This window comes from Crocuta crocuta, unplaced genomic scaffold (genome assembly GCF_008692635.1).
Source record: "Crocuta crocuta isolate KB4526 unplaced genomic scaffold, BGI_CrCroc_1.0 scaffold434, whole genome shotgun sequence".
In the NCBI taxonomy this organism is placed as follows: Eukaryota; Metazoa; Chordata; class Mammalia; order Carnivora; family Hyaenidae; genus Crocuta; species Crocuta crocuta.
In genome coordinates, this window is record NW_027530498.1 from 191,568 (window position 1) to 212,803 (window position 21,236).

General features: G+C 42.2%; 2 protein-coding genes across 2 annotated transcripts; both read left to right on the forward strand.

Moving 5' to 3' along the window:
- The first annotated feature begins 5,872 nt into the window (after positions 1 to 5,872).
- LOC144233705 (KRAB domain-containing protein 5-like) lies at positions 5,873 to 13,313 on the forward strand. Its single transcript, XM_077766711.1, has 3 exons — positions 5,873 to 6,034; positions 12,595 to 12,721; positions 13,210 to 13,313. Exons 1-3 carry the CDS (start codon positions 6,020 to 6,022, stop codon positions 13,311 to 13,313), a joined length of 246 nt encoding a protein of 81 aa, XP_077622837.1. The 5' UTR covers positions 5,873 to 6,019.
- Positions 13,222 to 19,769, forward strand: LOC144233700 (uncharacterized). The gene is made up of 2 exons (XM_077766706.1): positions 13,222 to 13,305; positions 15,748 to 19,769. The coding sequence occupies exon 2, from the start codon at positions 15,861 to 15,863 to the stop codon at positions 18,153 to 18,155; it is 2,295 nt and encodes a 764-aa protein (XP_077622832.1). The 5' UTR covers positions 13,222 to 13,305; positions 15,748 to 15,860; the 3' UTR covers positions 18,156 to 19,769.
- The last annotated feature ends 1,467 nt before the right edge of the window (positions 19,770 to 21,236 follow it).

A 21,236-nucleotide genomic window follows, 5' to 3' on the forward strand; every position in this document is an offset into this window, starting at 1 on the left:
ATCATGCTTTACTGTAGATGAGTGACAACTCTAAACATGGGGTGACATTTAATGGTATTGGCTCCTCCTTACATTCTCATTTCCACTCCTTGTTATTTATGAAAAATACTTGCAAGTGAAGGGTTTTTGAAAAACTTTAATGTATTTTTCTATAAACAGGATCCTTTTATAACAAATATCTATGATTTATTCAGAATTTTGATGGTTAAAATTTCTCTGATTGTTCTTTGCGACTTCTGTTAATCATACTGCCTCTTGTATGATAGTTTACACAATGTTAATTAATTTTGTTTTTACTTTTTATTTATGTTTGAGGTTTGTGGATAACAATTTTCCAACTCAGTACACTTTAAAACAGGGTTTAATTCAAATAGGAATCAGCTATATGTCAGTTGCTAATTAATTACTTGCATTTTTGTCTGTATTTATATTAACCATACATTCTTTGCTCGTGATTTACTTAGTTTTTCTTGGTTAGTGTGCTCAGTGGTTGTTTTCTCCTGACTCTGATGTGTGGGAAATATTCCAGGCTTATGTCCGTGAGATGTGGGGCCAAAGTGAGTGGGTACCTGTAGGTAGGCGGTGAAGTTTAAAGGTGTCCTGTCTAGGAGTCACTCGGGGATGGGGTCTTTCTGGCTCAGATAATCCTGTGGCTTGAGCAGATAGTTCCAGTTCCCCTCAGGGGGGTTTGTCCTCAGGGTCTCCCCCCTGAGCCAAGAGACAAGCTGTCAGCACAGAGCCAGGCGCAGGGACTCAAACCCACAGACTGCGAGGTCATGATTTGAGCTGAAGTCGCATGCTCAACCCACTGACCCACCCAGGCACCTTACCCCTAGCAAATTCCACGTGTACAATACACTAGTCTTAACTCTACCCACCAGGCTATAACATTTAGTGCCTACCCATCCTGCATCAGTAAACCTTTTACCATTTGATCCAATGTCTGAACATTTCTCTGTCCTTAGCCCCTGGCAACAATCATGCTAATCTTTATAGTTTGGTCTGTTTTAGGTTCCACATATATGTGATTTTGATGAGGGGGCTTGAGGCAGGCTGAGGGGCAAAGCACAAGCTAGCACCCCCTCCCCAGGTAGGACGTGTAGGCTATTCCTTGGACACCCCAGGCTACCCCAAACCACGAAGGGACAAACAAACAAACGTTTAAACTGATAAGAGTGTCCACCACTTCCCAGAAAAAGGCAATCCTTCCTAGTTTAAAGTCCAGGAACTCCCTACTGTCTCAATGTCAACGCTTTGCTGCAGGGACACACAACCTGACCTTGACAACAGCTAGGTCTCCAGTGAGCCTGTAGCATGTGAAATTCTCTTTGGAAAGTCTCTCTTGGCTTCATCTTCCTGGACTCCATACAAGGGTCACCCCCCCCACCCCGCCCCACTACCCCAGTGCACCTCTTCCTGCGCATCGATCCTGTCTCCCTGCTTTCATAAACTCACCTTTTTGCACCAAAGACGCCCTCAAGAATTCTTTCTTGGTCACCGGCTCTGGACCCCACAAACCCCAGAATGTTGTCAGTCATACAGTACATGTTTGTCTCTCTGTGGCTCATTTAACTTAAGAAAATATCCTCTAGATACTTCTGTGCAAAGGGAAAGATTTCCTTCTTTTCTGAGGCTTTCAGACAAAGAATGAATCAGATGAGAAAACTCTATTGGGGAAAGAGGTAATACCAAAGGGGAACTTGTAAAAAAGAGTTGCCTGCCGGGCATGGCAAATATCTGTTCACCCAATATTTGCTCTTTCCCTTTTCCTGTGAGTGTACTTCCCCCTCTTTGAAATTCTAATTCTGAAGCCCTTCTCCTTAAGTCACAGTGGCACATAAGGGTCATTTGCCTGACTCTGACCCTCATCTTGTTGATGTTCCTATAATTAAGCCTTTTTTCACTTATGATTTTGCCTTATAATAGTTCAATTATTAGACCAGCCAAAGAATTGACAACAGATGAAGAAAAAAGTTTTCTTTTCCTACACATTCATTCCGTCGTTGAGAACTGACCTTGGTGTTTCATATCCAAAAGAAACTGAAAAGAGAGAATGTGGGAGAAAGAGGAACAGTAGCTTTCCTGCTTTGCCAGGCTGAGGAGGCTGAGGCAGGTTAGGGCCTTCAGAACTGCAAGGCCACCCAGAGGAAGGGCTGGGGGTTTGTTGGGAAATAAGGACCCACCTGGTTTGGCCAGGAGTCCTTTGTGCTGGCAGCCTTGTTCATTGGGTGTCCTGGGTGGTACTGATTTCCTCATTAAAAAAAAAAAAGTTAAGAGGACTGACTGAGTGGCTCAGTCTGATCAGCGTCCCACTTCTGCTCAGGTCATCACGTCACAGTTCATGTGTTCCCGCCTTCTGCGTGAAGCCTGCTTGGGACCCTCTGCCCCTCTCCCTGCTCTTCCCCTGCTCTCGGATCCTCTCTGGGTCTCTCGTGTCTGTGTCAAAAATAAATATACTTAAAAAAACTATCAAAAAAGGTTAAAATGGTACGGGGCAGTTGCCCCAAATAGAAAACCAAGGTTACTTAGTTTAATATCAACCCATGCTATGTTTAAATGCAGTCGTTTTGATTTTGTTCAATCTTACACTTTTAAGCGATTTCAATTTCAGTCACCAGGACAACTTATAGTAAGACCACTTCGTATTATATTATGAACAACATCAATATTTACTAGAATTGCAACAAAACAAAACACAGAAAAACAAAAAAGTACCCCCCAAAAACAACACCAAATTTCACTGAAAACCTTGAGCCTTTCATACGGAATTTTCTTTTCTTCTTATTTATTTATTTTTTTTACAATAGTTTATTGTCAAATTAGTTTCCACACAACACCCAGTGCTCATCCCCACGAGTGCCCTCCTCCATGCCCATCCCCCCTCCCCCCGGAATTTTCATATAATGCCGATGGGAGTATAAAAAAGTACATTCTAGGGGCGCTTGGGTGGCTCCGTTGGTTGGGCCCCCGACTTTGGCTCAGGTCATGATGTCGCAGTGGAGGAGATGGACCCCCGTGTCAGGCTCTGTGCTCACAGCTCAGCTGAGCCTGCTTCACCCTCCGTGTCTCCCTTTCTCTCTGTGCCTCCCCTGGGCATGCTCTCTCTTCCTCTCTGTCTCTCTGTCTCTCTGTAAGAAATAAATATTAATTTTTTTAAAGTACACTGTATTTGGAAAGCTATTTGGCCATGACCTAGGAAAATAAACTTTCTTACTGAAGGGCAGCAGTTTGTCACCTCAAATTATGTCTCTTTGCCTAAGGATTATTTTAATCTGACAAAGAAAAAGCTCTGAAACCCAGGACATTTCATTTGTAAGAGACATTTGCATGTACAAGGGAAAGTTCCATTTGGAAGGGTGGCTCGCTCTGTGCAGCAGAAGGAGGGAGAATGTGTAAATCTCCAGAAACTCTGATCAGTGGAGACAGCATGGATTTTCATCTGGGCAAGGACCTGAGCCTTGGTTCCTGTGCTTTGCCTGGTCACCTCCCCAAATGCTTCCCAACAGGATCACCTGTGGAGTTTCAAGAAGGTTCCTTGCTGCTGCCCTCCCCCTCAGCTTCCCTGAGGTGGGTGGGAGGAAACAACAGTGTTGTTTTAGTGAGGTGCTCCCTGGGATTCTGTTGCAGGGCCATTTACCTCAACACCAGGGACTCCTGGTCTCCTGCTTCAAAGAATGAGGAGTGGACACAAAATGAGCAACAGATAAAAGTTTATTGGAGTAAAGGCGAGGGAGAGTCCTAGGAAAGCTCTAGGTAAAGGGAGGGGCATTGCAGGGTGAAAACCCGAGACAATAGGCAAGGACCTTTGTTTTATTGTTGTGGAAATCTGGTCTGGATCGCTGGGGGAAGAACTAAGTGCGTCTAGGACATCTTGGAAGGGAGGAGGTTTATGTTACACCTGAGGGCTCAGAGGAGATCATTTTCCAGAGGGCTGAGCCAGGAACAAAGGCGGTCATTTGCTTATAAAGTTAAAAGAAGCCCACTCATAAGGGCAGCGGCGTTTAAAGCTGATTGGATGTTTAGGGGTAGGTGACTTGGGGACATCGCTATGCACAGGTAGGGAAAAGAAGTGGGAGTGGGGATACGCAGCCTGGGCAGTTCGCCATTATGACCTCTATGACCTCAAGGAGTTTTCCTTTATTTTCTCCATTAGGATGAGGGTCAGGTCTCTCCCACCCTCGTTCCCTTCCCCCCTGTTCCTTCTCAGGTCCGACACTTACTGGCTTCATGACAGTAGGTGCTGGGTTTCCACGGCTGATTGTCTCATTTCCATTGTATGAGGGGTGGTCTAAGGCCATACAGTTCCTTGTGGGTNTTCCCAACAGGATCACCTGTGGAGTTTCAAGAAGGTTCCTTGCTGCTGCCCTCCCCCTCAGCTTCCCTGAGGTGGGTGGGAGGAAACAACAGTGTTGTTTTAGTGAGGTGCTCCCTGGGATTCTGTTGCAGGGCCATTTACCTCAACACCAGGGACTCCTGGTCTCCTGCTTCAAAGAATGAGGAGTGGACACAAAATGAGCAACAGATAAAAGTTTATTGGAGTAAAGGCGAGGGAGAGTCCTAGGAAAGCTCTAGGTAAAGGGAGGGGCATTGCAGGGTGAAAACCCGAGACAATAGGCAAGGACCTTTGTTTTATTGTTGTGGAAATCTGGTCTGGATCGCTGGGGGAAGAACTAAGTGCGTCTAGGACATCTTGGAAGGGAGGAGGTTTATGTTACACCTGAGGGCTCAGAGGAGATCATTTTCCAGAGGGCTGAGCCAGGAACAAAGGCGGTCATTTGCTTATAAAGTTAAAAGAAGCCCACTCATAAGGGCAGCGGCGTTTAAAGCTGATTGGATGTTTAGGGGTAGGTGACTTGGGGACATCGCTATGCACAGGTAGGGAAAAGAAGTGGGAGTGGGGACACGCAGCCTGGGCAGTTCGCCATTATGACCTCTATGACCTCAAGGAGTTTTCCTTTATTTTCTCCATTAGGATGAGGGTCAGGTCTCTCCCACCCTCGTTCCCTTCCCCCCTGTTCCTTCTCAGGTCCGACACTTACTGGCTTCATGACAGTAGGTGCTGGGTTTCCACGGCTGATTGTCTCATTTCCATTGTATGAGGGGTGGTCTAAGGCCATACAGTTCCTTGTGGGTCTTAAGTTTCATGGCGTACTACTAATTTTTAGTTAGGTCTTTGGTCAAATTCCTGAGGGGAGCCTGAGGGGCAGTAGGTGGTGACTGTCACATTCTTAAGTGAAACCTTACACCTGAGGGATTATTGCTGTGATCAGACACTCACAGCTTTGTTCCAAAATGTGTTTTTCCCCATCCAGAGACCTCAGATCCTAATGTTTCCCTTTTGCCTACTGAATCCTATCATTTTGTATCCTAATTCTAAGTGAGGCCCAGGGTTAGGCAGGCAGGCTCCCCATTAATTTACAAGAGTTGAGAGGTGCCGAGGTGGCTCAGTAATTTAACCGTCTGACTTCGGCTCAGGTTATGGTCCTAGGGTTTGGGAGTTTGAGTGTCCCGTTGGGCTCTGTGCTGTTAGCTACGAGCCTGGAGCCCCCTTCAGAATCTGTGACTGCCTCTCTGCCCCTCCCCCAATCATGCTCTGTCTCTCAAAAAGTAAATGAAAATTAAAAAAAATTTTAAAGAATTATGATATCAGTACAGGCCTGCCTCAAGGAGACGTAACAGGTCTCCTGTACAGGAGTTGGGGAGGGTCAGGTCGATGTAGCACACGTTTTCTAGGCTCAAGCAGAATTTGTGTGCCTGTGAGGGAAGGGAGGCTCCTGAAACCAGAGAAGGGAAACTCAGGGATTGGTTCCCAAGCAGGAGCTCACAGTTTGTGAACAGCTCCTGACACAAAGGACTAGGAAGTTGGGCCTTCTCTGCATTTCAAAGCTCTGCCTGCAGGCAAGCAGCTTACTGGGGAAAAGGCTGTGTTGGTGGCTTCACAGACATTTTCTATTTCAGCTGGGATTTCCCCACAAAGATCTTCTGAGAAGCAAATCTAGAGGAGAAGGTGAAAGAAGAAATGGCTAGATCGCAGGTAAGCCTTGTGGGCCTGGCCTGAGGCCCTGTTGTTTTTTTCTCGGGAAATTCCATGCATGTAGGAATCGCAGGGCACCTGGGTGACTCAGCCAGTTGAGCATCAGACTCTTGACTTGAGTTCAGGCCTTGATCCCAGGGACCTGTGTTCCAGCCTTGAGTCAGGGTTAAGATTCTCCCTCCCTTCCTCTCTCCCTCTTCCCTCAGTTTGCATTCTCTTCTCCCTCCCTCTCTTTCTCTCTCTCTCTCTCTTTCTTTCTCTGTCTCCCTCCCTCCCTCTTTCTGAGTCTGTGTAATTCTGTCTCCCGCCCTTCCTCCCTCTCTCTCGCTCTCTCACCCTACCTCCCTCTCTCTCTCTCTCAAAGTGTGGTCATGTCTCCTCACTGAGGAGAGAAAACACTAAGACAACGTGGCTATACGAGTACCTGACCACGTCCCTCTTGACCTTGTAGTAAGAGACCAATGGGTGCAACTGCATGTTTGTGTGTTACCATATATGGGAGACACAGAATTAAAACCTATGTAAAAACTATACCATGTGGTGTTCAGGGCTCAGTCTTTGGGTACAAACCCCACTGAATTATGCCAGCAGCAATCAATTTGTTTCCTGGAGGGAAAAGTCTGGGTGTGAGAATCCCACTACAACAGAAATTTCAAAAAAGAAATCAATGATTTATTTTAGTTCTGATGGTTCTGCTTTATGTTTCCACCTAATTCTTACCTTCTCAGAAATGATACTCAAGGTAGGTGGTTAGAACCCTCCTCCCCTGTGTCCCAGAGACTCCTCTCCCTTCTCTCCAACCTACCTTCCAGCAAGGCATCGACAGTTGTCACTTTCAGTTAAAGTCCTGCAAGTATTGAAAATAGTCATTTTGTGACAGATTCAGATGGGAGGGTGTTGAGTCCAAGGTTCATATTGCTGACGGGGTCTGGCCCTGGGGTTGCACTCAAGGAAAACGTTTCCCACTTAGTTCTGATCCCAATGCTTTCTCCGTTCTGGGTAGAATAGGATTCTGAGAATATGATTCTGAAACACATAGGATGGATAGGAGGCACAGAATAACCTGGAAAGTTCCTTTTCGTTAGGATGTGTAAAAGCTACTTGAGAATATTGTAGATATTACAAGACATGGAAACTATATGTGACTGAAGGCTGAATAAATCCACTGTTTCCTCAAAGTGGTTTCTATTCTGACTTGCTGTTTGGGGGTCACAAGAACACACCTGTGGTCCTGTGTCCTGGGGTGTGCCTCAGGCACTGAGATCGCTTTGTTTCCTTACAGCTGACGTTACCTTCTTTTACTGGGCTTTGTGTCCTTGCCAGATTTCTCCCCTGGAATGTAATGTAATTTTCCTTCTTATCAGTTGAAATGTTTTTCAGGAAGATTCTCTGATCGATTTCTAGACACCACCATATTTAAAGTGGAAACTTCTTTTCCCACTTTCACTTTCCCTGTTGTTTTTTTTCCCAAGTTTATTTATTTTGAGAGAGTCAGAGCAGGCGCAGTGGAGTTGCAGAGAGAGCGCATGAATCCCAAGCAGGTTCCCCAGGGTCAGTGCAGAGCCCGACTCAGGGCTCAAACTCACAAAATTATGAGACTTTGACCTGAGCTGAAATCAAGAGTCTGATGCTTAACTGATGAGCACTCAGCCGCCCCCCCCCTTTTTTTTTTGCCTTTTCTCTCGTGAGAACAAAGCCCAAAGAAATGTAGATAAACTTAAATTTTCTTACAACTTGCAACCCACTGGGAAATACTTGAGACTGGCAGAGGAAGATATTCCTCAAGGAATTTACAACTGCTTTAATGTTAATGCTTTTCTGGAGGCAAAAAGCAAGCTTAGCTTGACAATAGTCAGACTTCCGGGATCCTGTGAAGTTCTTTTACCTATGAAAAGCCCTTTCTAAACTTTTATTTCTACCCTTCTCATCTTAAAGTATATAGTCAATGGCTCCTCACTATCAAACTGCAGCTCATTCTATCCATAGATCATGTCTCTGTGCTTTAATAAGATCAGCCTCATTCACCAAAAAGGCCTCAGGAATACTTTCTCGCACATAAATTTATTCCTGATGCACCTCAGGTCAGTTTCTTTTCTTTTTTTTTTTTTAATTTTTAAAAATGTTTTATTTATTTTTGAGATAGAGACAGCGTAAGCAGGGGAGGGTCAGAGAGAGAGGGAGACAGAGAATCTGAAACAGGCTCCAGGCTCTGAGCTATTCCTCAGCACAGAGCCCGATGCGGGGCTTGAACCCACGAACCGTGAGATCATAACCTGAGCTGAAGCCGGACGCTTAACCGACTGAGCCACCCAGGTGTCCCACCTCAGGTCAGTTTCCATGGGGCAATGAAGGTTCTCACTTTTGTGTAGTAGATCTAATGACCTCTGGGAGTTGAGGTTCTAAATCAGTCAGACCTTCACCCCACAGGTTTTTATGTCACTGCATAGTCATGACACAGACGTTCTCTTCTATTTACTTCTTTGTATTTTCAGAAAGAGTAGAATCACATAATTAACATGTTTGAGCACCATAACATCCTGAAGTACCATAGAGCACAAGTGATGATTGTAACAAGGTGCCCCTATCAATTAGCGGTGCCTGGATGGCTCAGCTACTTATGTTTCCACTCAATTTCAGTGCAGGTCATGATATCAAGGTTCATAAGATAGAGCCCTATGTCAGGCTTCATGCTAACCTTAGGAGGACTCTGATTCTCTCTGTCTCTCCCCTCCCATGCACCTACAATCTTTCTCAAAATAAATAAACATTAAAAAAAAAAAAAACTTCCAAGGTGCCTGGGTGGTTCAGTTAGTTAAGTATCTAACTCAACAGAGGTCACAATCTCAGGGTTCATGACGTCGATTCCCACATCTCTCTCCCCCACACACATAGGATTCTCTTTTCCCTCCCTGTTTCCTCCCTCCCTCACTTGTGTGCGCTCTCAAAAAATAATTTAAAAATAATTGAAAAGATTTCCAAGAAAAAGTACGTTATGGGATCACTAAGTACTATAGTCAAAATACTTTTCTTGAGGTGCTGCATGGTACAAGACAGGTAGTTTATTGACGTAGCACAGGGACAGAACCCGTGGGCTAACAGAATTCTACTTTGGCTATAGAAAGCTTATATCTTCATGGGGGAGGGTAGGTGCCCAGAATACTCGATCACAAATCTTTCTTGAAATTTCTATTTGTAAAGTTACTTCTGCACAATCTCTGGTGCTTATTTTCAGTTCAATATTAACAATTAGAAGACCCTTCAAAAAATGGAGCATCCATGGATTCTTGGGTGGCTCAGTCACAGCCTGGAGCCTGCTTGGGATTCTTTGTCTTCCTCTCTCTGCCTCTTCCTCTTTTACACCATGATTGCCCATGCCCTCTCTCATAATATAAATAAACATTAAAAAAAAAAAAAAGAATGGAGGAAGCAGTCTTTATTTGATGCTTCCCAAAACTATGCAGGGTTAGGTCAGCCTTCTGCGGTGAAGGTGAACATATTTCTTTGGCATCCCTCATCATAGTAGATTCAGAAATAAAAGCTGTTATATTTATATCATTCTATGTGTTTGTGTTGATAGTGTAAGTAAAAGACCTGAGCATCATCATCTGCAACTAGATTGAGGAGTTTGATGTCATTGAAATGTTCTTTGTTTGGTTGGTTTTTTATTCATTTTTGAGAGAGACAAGGAGAGGCAGTGAAAGGGAGGGTGAGAGAATCCCACGCAGGTTCCACACTGTCAGCACAGAGTCAGAGGTGAGACTTGAACTCAAGAACCTTGAGATCATGACTTAACCTGAAATTAAGAATTGGACACCTATCTGACTAAGCTACCCAGGCACTGCTCGTTAAAACTGGTTTCTAGTCACCCTGATAATTTTCTACTCTATCATTTCTAATCTATATAACTGCTTTCAAAATGTACGGATGTGTGCATGGAACGTATAGAGGTAGATCGGTTTTGTGTGCATATCTTCTTACCATCCTTCTTTTTAGGTTTGACACCTGCTATGAACACTGATTGAGGATCCAATCTGTGTATTAACCTGTGTGTTATTTTAGATCAACTCTAGGTCAGTTTACCTGGGTTAAAATCTGATCTGTTCCAGGGACAGGATGCTTGACAAAAGATTCACTAAAAACAGAAGAATAATGTGTTGTCTTAGATTATTATTATTTATTTTTCATGAATTTATGAGAAACTGTTAGATGCTCTCTACTAACCAGAAAATGCTTGGAAAACCTTTCTGCCTTTTTTTATTTTTTATTTTTTTCAAAATGTTTTATTTATTTCTGAGAGAGAGAGAGAGAGACAGCATGAGCAGGGGAGGGTCAGAGAGAGAGGGAGTTACAGAATCCGAAGGAGGCTCCAGGCTTTGAGCTAGCTGTCAGCACAGAGCCCGACAGGGGGCTCTATCTCAAGAACTCAAGATTATGACCTAGCCAGAAGTCTGACACTTAAACGACTGAGCCACCCAGGCGCCCCGCCTTTTTGCTAGTTTGGTAGAACCTGTAATTGCTGTAAAACCCGTTCAGTTCAAGTACTCGAAGAGTTCTTGTCATTCAATTCTTCCTCTTTGTTATTGAACTATGTATCCCTTGGCCCATAGACTACGGCCTTGTTAGAAATGTAGACACCTACCTGCATTTCCTAGAACTCCTCAACAGAATCTGCATTTTAACAAGATCTCCAATGCACTCTTGTGAATTCTGATTCATGTTAGAATATGCTAGGTATAGGGGCGCCTGGGTGGCTCAGCCGGTTAAGAGTCCAACTTCAGCTCAGGTCGTGATCTGGGTTCGTGGCTTCGAGTCCGCGTCGGGCTCTGTGCTGACAGCCAGCTCAGAGCCTGGAGCTTGTTTCAGATTTTGTGTCTCCTTCTCTCTCTGACCCTCCCCTGCTCACACTGTCTCTCTCTCAGATGTAAAAAAGAAAAAAGAAAAAGAATATGCTAGGTATATTCTAACTCACCAAAACTTTCCATTAAGAAATAGACAGCCACATGGCTCAGTCGGTTGAACATCCGACTTCAGCTCAGGTCATGGTCTCACAGTTTGTGAATTCGAGCCCTGAGTTGGGCTTTGTGCTGACAGCTCAGAGCCTGGAGCCCACTTTGGATTCTGTGTCCCTCTCTCTTTGCTCCTCCACTGTTCATGCTCTGTCTCTCTCTCCTTCAAAAATAAATTAATAATCGCAAAAAATTTTTATAAAATAGACACATGTACTGTCCTTCAAAAATAAACAATTACAAAAAATTTTTTTAAAAACGGACACTACATGTACTATATGATGTAAATGCAGAATTCAAATACGTGTATGCCTGTGTTGATGCCTTCATTTTACAGATTCTCTTGAATAAACACAATATTTATATTGGTTCATACCTCAAAGTTAAAGAACATATTAGAGCATAATACTGTGTCACAAAATCGTCTTACTACAGAAATTAAGAAATTATTCTAAGCCAGACCAGTTCTCCTAATATTACTGAACTAACAGGAGTTTATTCCTTGGTGAATCACAAAAAACTCTACCAGGTGGGAATGTCAGAGAAAGGAAAATTGATTTACTGGAAATAAGGAGATCATAGGGTATAACTTCCAAAGCAGAGATGCATAGAAGGAAGAATGTTTTCCTTTTTTTTTCTTTAATTTTTTTTTAGTTTGAGAGACATAAAAAACAGAAGAGGGGCAGAGAGAGAGGCAGAGAGAGAATCTCAGGCAGCCTCTGCACTATCAGCACAGAGCCCAATGAGGGTTCTAACTCACAACCTGTGAGATCATGACCTAAACTGAAACCAAGAGTCGGATGACTAAGCCACGGAGACACACCAGAATGGTTTCTGTGTATTTAGGGTTAGGGTGGATATTTAGAAAGGGGAGGCAGGAGATATAGTGGCATATGAGCCTTAAGAAAACAGTTGTATACATTCTCTGTATGTTACACAGTAAATGACATTTGTGCTCCTGTTGGGTTGTAATCTTAGTATTATAATGAGGTAAAAAGGGAGCTCTGGAATGGCTCAGTCCCTTGAGTTTCCATCTCTTGATTTAGGCTCAAGGCACACTCACAGTCTTGAGATCAAGCCCCAAGTCAAGCGCCTTGCTAAGCATGGAGCCTGGTTGGAATTCTTCTCTCTACCCCACCCATACTTGTGCTCTCTCTCTTTGAGGAAATAAACATTAAAAAATATACACATAATGAGATAAAGGTAACTGTCCTCACTCCATGCTTTATCTTAATGTTCATCTGCATAGATGTGAGTCAGGGGTTAAGCTCAAATTGAGCCAATTCAAGCTCTTCCTCATGACAGTCATTATCTTTTGTCAGATACTTTCTGTTTCCACCACAGGACACTGCCCATGGGGTGTTTTGCCTGAAGCAAAAGGGAGGTGTAAATAAGAGGCTAAGTAAAATGAGGGACTAGGGTCAGTGAGCACATGCAGGTAAGCAGTGAAGATTGGGTCATGGAGTCCAGCTGGTGACATTATCTCCCTCTTGCATCTTAGGTACCATTATAACCTTCTCATGTGACCACTTGGTAACTGTGGTATTTTTGCAGGAACTGCTGACCTTCAGGGATGTGGCCATAGAATTCTCTCAGAAGGAGTGGGGATGCCTGAGCCACAGTCAGCGGGAACTGTACAGGGATGTGATGTTAGAGAACTATGGACACCTCCTCTTCTTGGGTGAGGATAACTCCTTCCAGATTTCCTAAACCACACTCAGGGGTTTTGTTCCTTGTTTGAAGACTGTCTCTTGGAAGCTTTCTCTTTGCATGACTGGGATTCACTTACCTACAGTAAGGGAAAGAAGTAGGGGTTGGTAGATGTAGAGAATAATCATCACGATGTTTCCTTTCAGGTGAGTTTTCCCTTCCTTAGAGTATCATCATCATTTCTTAGATTAATGGCAATTCTAAACATTGGGTGGCATTAAATAGTATTTCCATCTTCAATATGGATTTCTACCCATTATGGTAGTGGTAATACTCGGAAGTGGAGATCACGATGTGAACCTTGGAAATCTCTCCTGTTTTCCAAAGGGACTGCTGGGCAATCGTATTTGGAATGATGTTCCAGAATTCGAGAATGTCCTCTCCTCTCTATTGAGGCCAATACTGGGTTGAAAGGTAGAATCTCCAGCAATACTGCTATTCTGTTGTTCTAACAAACAGGTCTTGTTGTGTCAAAGCCGGCCCTGGTCATCTTTTTGGAACAAAAGAGGGAGCTATGGGATGTGAAGAGAAAGGACACAGTAGCCTCATGCCCAGGTAGGTGAGAATGAAGGAAGCAGATGACAGAGATGAGGTCCCAATGTGATGGAGGAAGACAGACCTTAAAATGTGGTTTGAGCAGCCCTTCTTGAATGGAAATTAGTTTGAGAAACCTAGTTTCATGTCTCTGCTTGTCACAGAGGGACATGTGTTTTCCAACACACCCCACTCTCACATTCTCTAAGGATTCTTCTTCAGTGCCACCAAAGGTCCTTCACATCCACAGTGAGGGCCCCCCTATCTCACTGGTTCTCCATTGCTTTGAGGGTTTGGGGAAATCTCTGTAGTTCTGAGGAAGTCTGTTAGTTCATTCTGAGTGTTTGTCTTGTGTGAGAAGTGTGTCAGGGTAGTGGTAGGCACATTGGGGTTTGGTGCAGAAATCCCAGGAACACTGGGGACAGATACCACCTATTACCTGGTTTATGGCTTCCAATATATGGAGGTTTTAGTCTTAATTGTACAAAATTGAAACCCACTATTTTCATCAGATAATAAATCACCTCCGTATAATGAGAAAATTAACCCTTTATTTCACTTCAAAAGTTTAGTTTTTAGGGCGCATGGGTGGATCCGTTGCTGAAGCATCTGACTTCAGCTGAAGTTATGACCTTACAGTCAGTGAGTTTTTTATTCCTGCACAGGGTTCTGAAAACAGAACAGAGGAAGCTTGGAATTCTGTCTCTCTGTCTCTCTTCTATTCCCCTACCTAGTCTATCTCTCTCTCTCTCCAAAATTAAGGAAAATAAACTTAGAAAAAATAAGAAAAGTTCGTTTTTTGACAGTATTAACTAAAATCAGAAACTTCCTGGGGCGCCTGGGTGGCTCAGTCAGTTAAGCGTCCAACTTTGGCTCTGTTTATGATCTCACGGTTAGAGGCTTCGAGCCCCGCATTGGGCTCTGTGCTGACGGCTAGCTCAGAGTCTGGAGCCTGTTTCCGATTCTGTATCTCCCTCTCTCTCTGATCCTCCCCTGCTCATGCAGTCTCTCTCTCAGAAATAAATAAAAAACATTAAAAATAAAAAAAGAATTTAAACAAGAAATTTCCAGTCTATATGTTCCATTCCTCAGTGGTGAAATAATTTCAGCTTGTATTATTTTCCTAGAATTTCTACATAAATTCATGTCACAGGGGAGATAGAACATTTAGAATTCAAAACTTGCAGCCTATAATAAAATCTCAATCGTTATATTATTTCTTAATAATTGAATCATTTTATAATTTTGTCATGTATAATATGAAGTTCCTGTGAGTTTGTCATATGTGTTCTCACTTTCTGAGAAGTTATATATGAGATCATATTATGATTTATTATATCAAATAGTTTTTAAATTTTTTGTAATATTTATTTTACAAAGACAGAGTGAGCAAGGAAGGAAGGAAAGAGAGGGACACACAGAATCTGAAGCATCCTCCTGGCTCTGAGCTGACAGCACGGGGTCCGCCCCGGGGCTCCAACTCACAGACCACGACATCGTGGCCTGAGCCAAAGCTGGACGCTGGACTTACTGTGCCACCCACACCCCTGTGGCCATAATACTATCTCTGAATGTGCACCCATGAAAAAGGCACATTTTGAATTATCGGCATGTCTTCATGCACAGGAAAATTGTAAAGTATGTTCATTAATATCAACCATGGAAAGCTCTAATGAAAGCCCTTATGAATTAAGCACTTAAAAGACATAATTACACAGAATTTAAGGGTATAACCCATTTTGTAGAATCATGCAAGCAAAACACTTTCATTTCGTTTAAAGTTTTTGGTTCCCATGTATTCTGAGAGATGGAGAGAGAGTGGAGGAGGGGTAAAGAGAGAGGAGAGAATTCCAGGCAGGCTCCACACTGTCAGTGCAGAGCAGGATGTGGGGTGGAACTCACAAATGAGATGATGACCTGAGCTGAAGCCAAGAGTCAGAGTCTCAATCCTCTCTGAGCCACCCACGCACCCCAAACCTTTCATTTCTTAACATACAAACAACATCAAAGTGGTTAAATATGCCAAAAATAAGTTTATAAAACGAATATTGGGATTAAATTTACATACAATCTGAGTGATGTAGAAAAACTAATGATTTCGGGGGCCTGTGTGGCTCAGTAAGGTAAGTGTCACACTTGAGCTCAGGTCATGATCTCACAGTTTGTGGGTTCAAGTTTCCCATTAGGCTCTATGCTGATGACTCAGAGAATGGGGCCTGCCTCAGATTCTGTGTCTCCCTCTCTTTCTGCCCATCCCAGTCCCCCCGCCACACACTCTCTCTCCATCTCTCAAAGAATAAATAAACATTAAAAAAGATAAGTATTTTTTAAAAGAAAAAGTAATCATTCCTTTTTCCTGAAGTTGAAGTTCTCTGTTTTTAAGTTTTGTGTATTAGATATTTCAATTCTATTCACCAGACAGTAGAAAGTGAAATGCCTTTATTTTTATTCTTTACCTTTCAGCTGTATCATCAAATGATACTAAGAGCCTCCTTCCAAAGATTTTCATAGAAACTTCTTTCCAAAGAGTGTTAGTGGATAGGTATAAACATAGTTCCCTTGAGAATGGACACTTAATGACAGACTGGAAAAAGGATGGGGAGAGAGAAGGGCATCAAAGATATCTGGGGACTCCTTTTCCAGAGAACGATTATGAATGTAATAAATATGGGGATGTTTTTTATCAAAACAACAAGCTTATTACACATAAGACTATACAATTGGGAGAGAATCCTTGTAAATATAATGAATGTGGGCAAATTCCTAGCATGTCCTCCAATGTTGGTGATCATCAGAGGATTCATGTGGGAAAAAACCCATGTACATGCAATGAACCTAGGGACATGCTTAGTCAGTCATCAAGACTGCATATAAATAAGACAATCCAGACTGGACAGAAAGGTTACAATATTAAGGAATGTGACAGAGCCTTCAGCTGGCAATCAGCACAAATTGAACATCAGCCAGTACATACTGGAGACAAACCTTACAAACGTGAAGAATATAGTAAAACTTTTAATTATGGCTCATCAATAAATGGACATAAACTAATCCTTACTGGAGAGAAACCTTACACACATAAAAATTGTGAGATGGCCTTGACCCAACACTCTCCTCTTATTGAACGTCACAGAACCCACACTGGAGAGAAACTTTACCAATGTAAAGAATGTGGCAAGTCCTTTAACCGATCCTCAGACCTTAATTACCATCACAGAATCCATGCTAGAGAGAAACCTTACCAATGTAAAGAATGTGGCAAGGCCTTTACCCATGCCTCAATCCTTTACCAACATAATCGAACCCATACTGGAGAGAAACCTTACCAATGTAAACAATGTGGAAAGGCCTTTAATAAGGCCTCAAACCTACACAAACATGTCAAAATCCATACTGGAGAGAAGCCTTACCAATGTAAAGAATGTGGAAAGTCCTTTACCCAGTCCTCAAACCTTTACAAACATGTCAAAATCCATACTGGAGAGAAACCTTACCAATGTAGAGAATGTGGCAAGTCCTTTACCCACAAGTCAAACCTTTACAGACATCACAGAAACCATACTGGAGAGAACCCTTACCAATGTAAAGAATGTGGCAAGTCCTTTGGTTACCCGTCAGACCTTACCAAACATCACCGAGTCCATACTGGAGAGAAACCTTACCAATGTAGAGAATGTGGAAAGGCCTTTACCCAGAACTCATATCTTACTAAACATCACAAAATCCATACTGGAAAGAAACTTTACCAATGTAACGAATGTGGCAAGGCTTTTAGCTCCCACTCACGCCTTATACAACATTACAGTTTTCATACTGGAGAGAAACCTTACCAATGTAAAGAATGTGGCAAGTCCTTTAACTGGCCCTCCATCCTTAAGCAACATCAGAGAATCCATACTGGAGAGAAACCTTACAAATGTAAACAATGTGAAAAGGCCTTTAACTCTCCCTCCACTCTTCATCAACATCAGAGAATCCATAGTGGAGAGAAACCTTATCAGTGTAAGGAATGTGGAAAAGCCTTTAAGTCTCCCTCCACTCTTCATCAACATCAGAGAATCCATTCTGGAGAGAAACCTTACCAATGTAAAGAATGTGGAAAAGCCTTTAAGTCTCCCTCCACTCTTCATCAACATAAGAGAATCCATACTGGAGAGAAACCTTACCAATGTAGAGAATGTGGAAAGGCCTTTACCCAGAACTCATATCTTACTCAACATCACAAAATTCATACTGGAGAGAAACCTTACCAATGTAGAGAATGTGGCAAGTCCTTTACCCAGAACTCAAGCCTTTATAAACACCACAGAAACCATTTTGGAGAGAACACTTACCAATGTAAAGAATGTGGCAAGTCCTTTGGTTACCCGTCAGACCTTACCAAACATCACCGAATCCATACTGGAGAGAAACCTTACCAATGTAAAGAATGTGGCAAGTCCTTTAAATGGCCCTCCATCCTTAAGGAACATGAGAGAATCCATACTGGAGAGAAACCTTACCAGTGTAAGGAATGTGGAAAGGCCTTTAACTCTCCCTCCGCTCTTCATCAACATCAGAGAATCCATACTGGAGAGAAACCTTACCAGTGTAAGGAATGTGGAAAGGCCTTTAACTCTCCCTCCACTCTTCATCAACATAAGAGAATCCATACTGGAGAGAAACCTTACGAATGTAAACAATGTGGAAAAGCTTTTAAGTCTTCCTCCACTCTTCATCAACATAAGAGAATCCATACTGGAGAGAAACCTTACGAATGTAGAGAATGTGGAAAGGTCTTTACCCAGCACTCATATCTTACTAAACATCACAGAATCCATACTCAAGAGAAATTTTACCAATGTAAAGAACGTGGCAAGTCCTTTATCTAACACCCACATCTTATTTAACATCACAGAATTCATACTCGATTGAAACTTTACAAGTGTAAACAATATGGTCAGATCTTTTACTGACCCTTACACCTTACTCGACAGCACTGAATTCATACTTGATAGAAAACAATGTAAAGAATGTACTAAGGTCTTTAATCACTCTTCAATCTTTACTCATTATCACAGAGTTCACACCGGAGCAAATCTTCCACATTTAGGAATGTGAGAAACGTTTTGTGGACTGCTCACCCCTTGCTTCGCATTGGAAAATTTATGTTGGAGAATAACCACTGAATACTAAAGAATGTGGCAAGGCTTTGAAGCATTGCTAAATGCTGACTCCTGATCAGAGACTGAATACTGGGGAGGATTTTGCAAATATAAAGCATTTGGGGGGCGCTTGGGTGGCTTAGTCGGTTGAGCGTCCGACTTTCGCTTAGGTCATGATCTCGCGGTTTGTGGGTTCGAGCCCCGCGTCGGGCTCTGTGCTGACTGCCAGCTGAGAGCCTGGAGCCTGTTTCAGTCTGTGACTCCCTCTCTCTCTCTGACCCTCCCCTGCTCACGCTGTCTCTCTCTCTCCTAGAAATAAATAAAACATTTTAAAAAAAAATTAAAAAAAAAATAAAGAAAGAATTTGGGAAGCCTGTTCATCAGATGTGAAGCTTCATTCTACATCACAGCATTCATACTGTAGAAAAAACTTAAATTGTAAAAAATATGGTAAACCCTTTATGACTGATCAACATTAGTTGGCATCACAGACTTTATAGTGAGAAGAAACATTACAAAGGTAAAGAATGTATACATCCTATAGTTGGACCTCACGACTTGCTCCATATCATAGCTAACTTACAGGATAGAAAGTAACATGTACAGAAAAAAAAAAGCAGTGCTTATAAGTGCAATTTGATCCTTAATCAATATCCAAAAGTTCACATGAGATTTATATTCTACAGACATAATGAATGAGGAAAGGCCTTCAATTAAATGTATGCTTTAGCAAACACCAGCCAGTGCATAAAAGGTTACTTGAAAGATTTAAATATTCAGAAAAATATTGACTGAACATTAGCTGTCAATAAGCATTACAGAATTCCCAATAGAGACTAGTACATCAGACTGTATTCAGACATTCATCAACATACTGATGATAAGGGCTAATACAATGTTAAACACAATGTGTATGCTATTATGCCTCAAGAGATTAATTGGGTCAATCTTTTAAATGTTTTTTATTTTTGAGAGAGAGCAGGAGCCAGGAATGGGGAGAGAGAGTGGGAGACAGAGTACAAAATAGGCTCCGGGCTCTGAACTGTCAGCATAGAGCCTGACTGGGGGCTTAAACTCATGAACTGCAAGTGCACGACCTGAGCCAAAGATTAATGCTTAATCAACTGAACCACCCAGGTGCTCCTAAATAGATCAATTTTTGCATAGGCATCATTAATTTCAGTCAGTGCTCTGCTTTTTGTCACATCAACCTTCTCTGACATTTGTGACTAGACTATATTAGTGTATTTTCATTCTCATAAAACTTCCAAACTTCGTTTATTCCGAATGGCTTTGGAAAATTATGTGACTATTGGTGCATTAAAGACATGACATGCCCTTTTTCATTAGGTGTGACTTATGTCTCATTCTCCAAGGAAGATAAAGGACAACATAATACACAATACATAAGATCTACATGGAGATGCTGTTGGTTAAACATTGGTGCAAGTTCTGATGAAAAGGTGTTCAAAACATCATTCTTTTCCCTGTATTAAAGCTAAAATCTTATTGAATATTACAAATAAAATAATTTCCCAACTGGACTTTAAGGAAAAAAAGATGTGGCAGTGCAGTGAAACACCGGAATATCTTCACTACAGCAAGAGTTAGAGAATGTCAGTTGTTGTGTTTGAAGTGATGAAATGCTCATAGAAGTTCAAAAGGGCATAACTAACTTTTCCCCAAAATAGCATAGAATTATAGAGTTTTCGAGAATACCTCAGGCCTGAAAATTACAGACGTCTGAATTCGCACATCATTTTATCAACAAATACTTTCTGAAGGCTTGCATTCTAGATATTGAACCATGCTAATAGGACGGATTGGACATGAATAACTTAATCTATGTGTTACCTTAATACATTTAATTAATAAAACAATTTTTTAAATGTGTTTCTATGGATTCTACAGCATGAAGTCTTATCCCATAACCAATGTTAACCTATCTCGTGATTAAATACTGTAGGAAAGAGATGGAAAGTAAGAAAATGTGAAGATGTCTTTCCACTGTAAGGTGGGAACCTGAAGTGGCTCAATTTTCAGAACTGCAGAGTCACAGGCAGCTCTTGGTCGCATCATCTGATGAATAAAAGTCATAGCGATATGGAATTGACAAATCTGGGATTCTGAGGATGAGGGAAGTGCCATTTCATCTTCATGATTTAACTGAGTTCCTGTGTGTTACTGAGGACCAGATGCTCTAAGATGACAATGATGCCTGTGATGCTCAGGTCTTGGTCAGTGGCAGTTATGGAGGAGGGCATATCGGATGATGTAAATCATTATGGGTATTGCTGTAAAATGTCACACGTTACAGTAGGTATTGGAGATGACGCTCAAAGGGCCTGGACACAGTGGGATAGGTTCAGAGACAGGGACCCGATGAGATTTATTAGAAACACCTATTATTTGACCCGTTTTCATTCTCTGAAGCAGGGGCTGTAGACAACCTACAAAGCCACATAGGGAGTAGGGAGTTTTTAAAGGGGCGTCACAGAACTCCTGAGCATTGACATGCAGGGGAAGCAGTGGTACAGTGCTGAATCATTCTCCATATGACCTCAGGACTTGCTGGCATCAGAAAAGGCCACTTTGCTACCATGGTCACACTTGAATTTCTAGGAACATTGGGATCCTTGTTTCCCCAGTAACAGTGGCCTGTTGAAATCTCAAAGAAGCGACAAGTAGTCAAGCCATAAGCTAGAGAGCATAGGTCAGTGTGTTAGATGTATGTACCCATGACAGAGCTTGGAACAGGTATAGTCTGAGAAAGTCTGTATTTGGAAAGTAACAGACACATCATTAAGG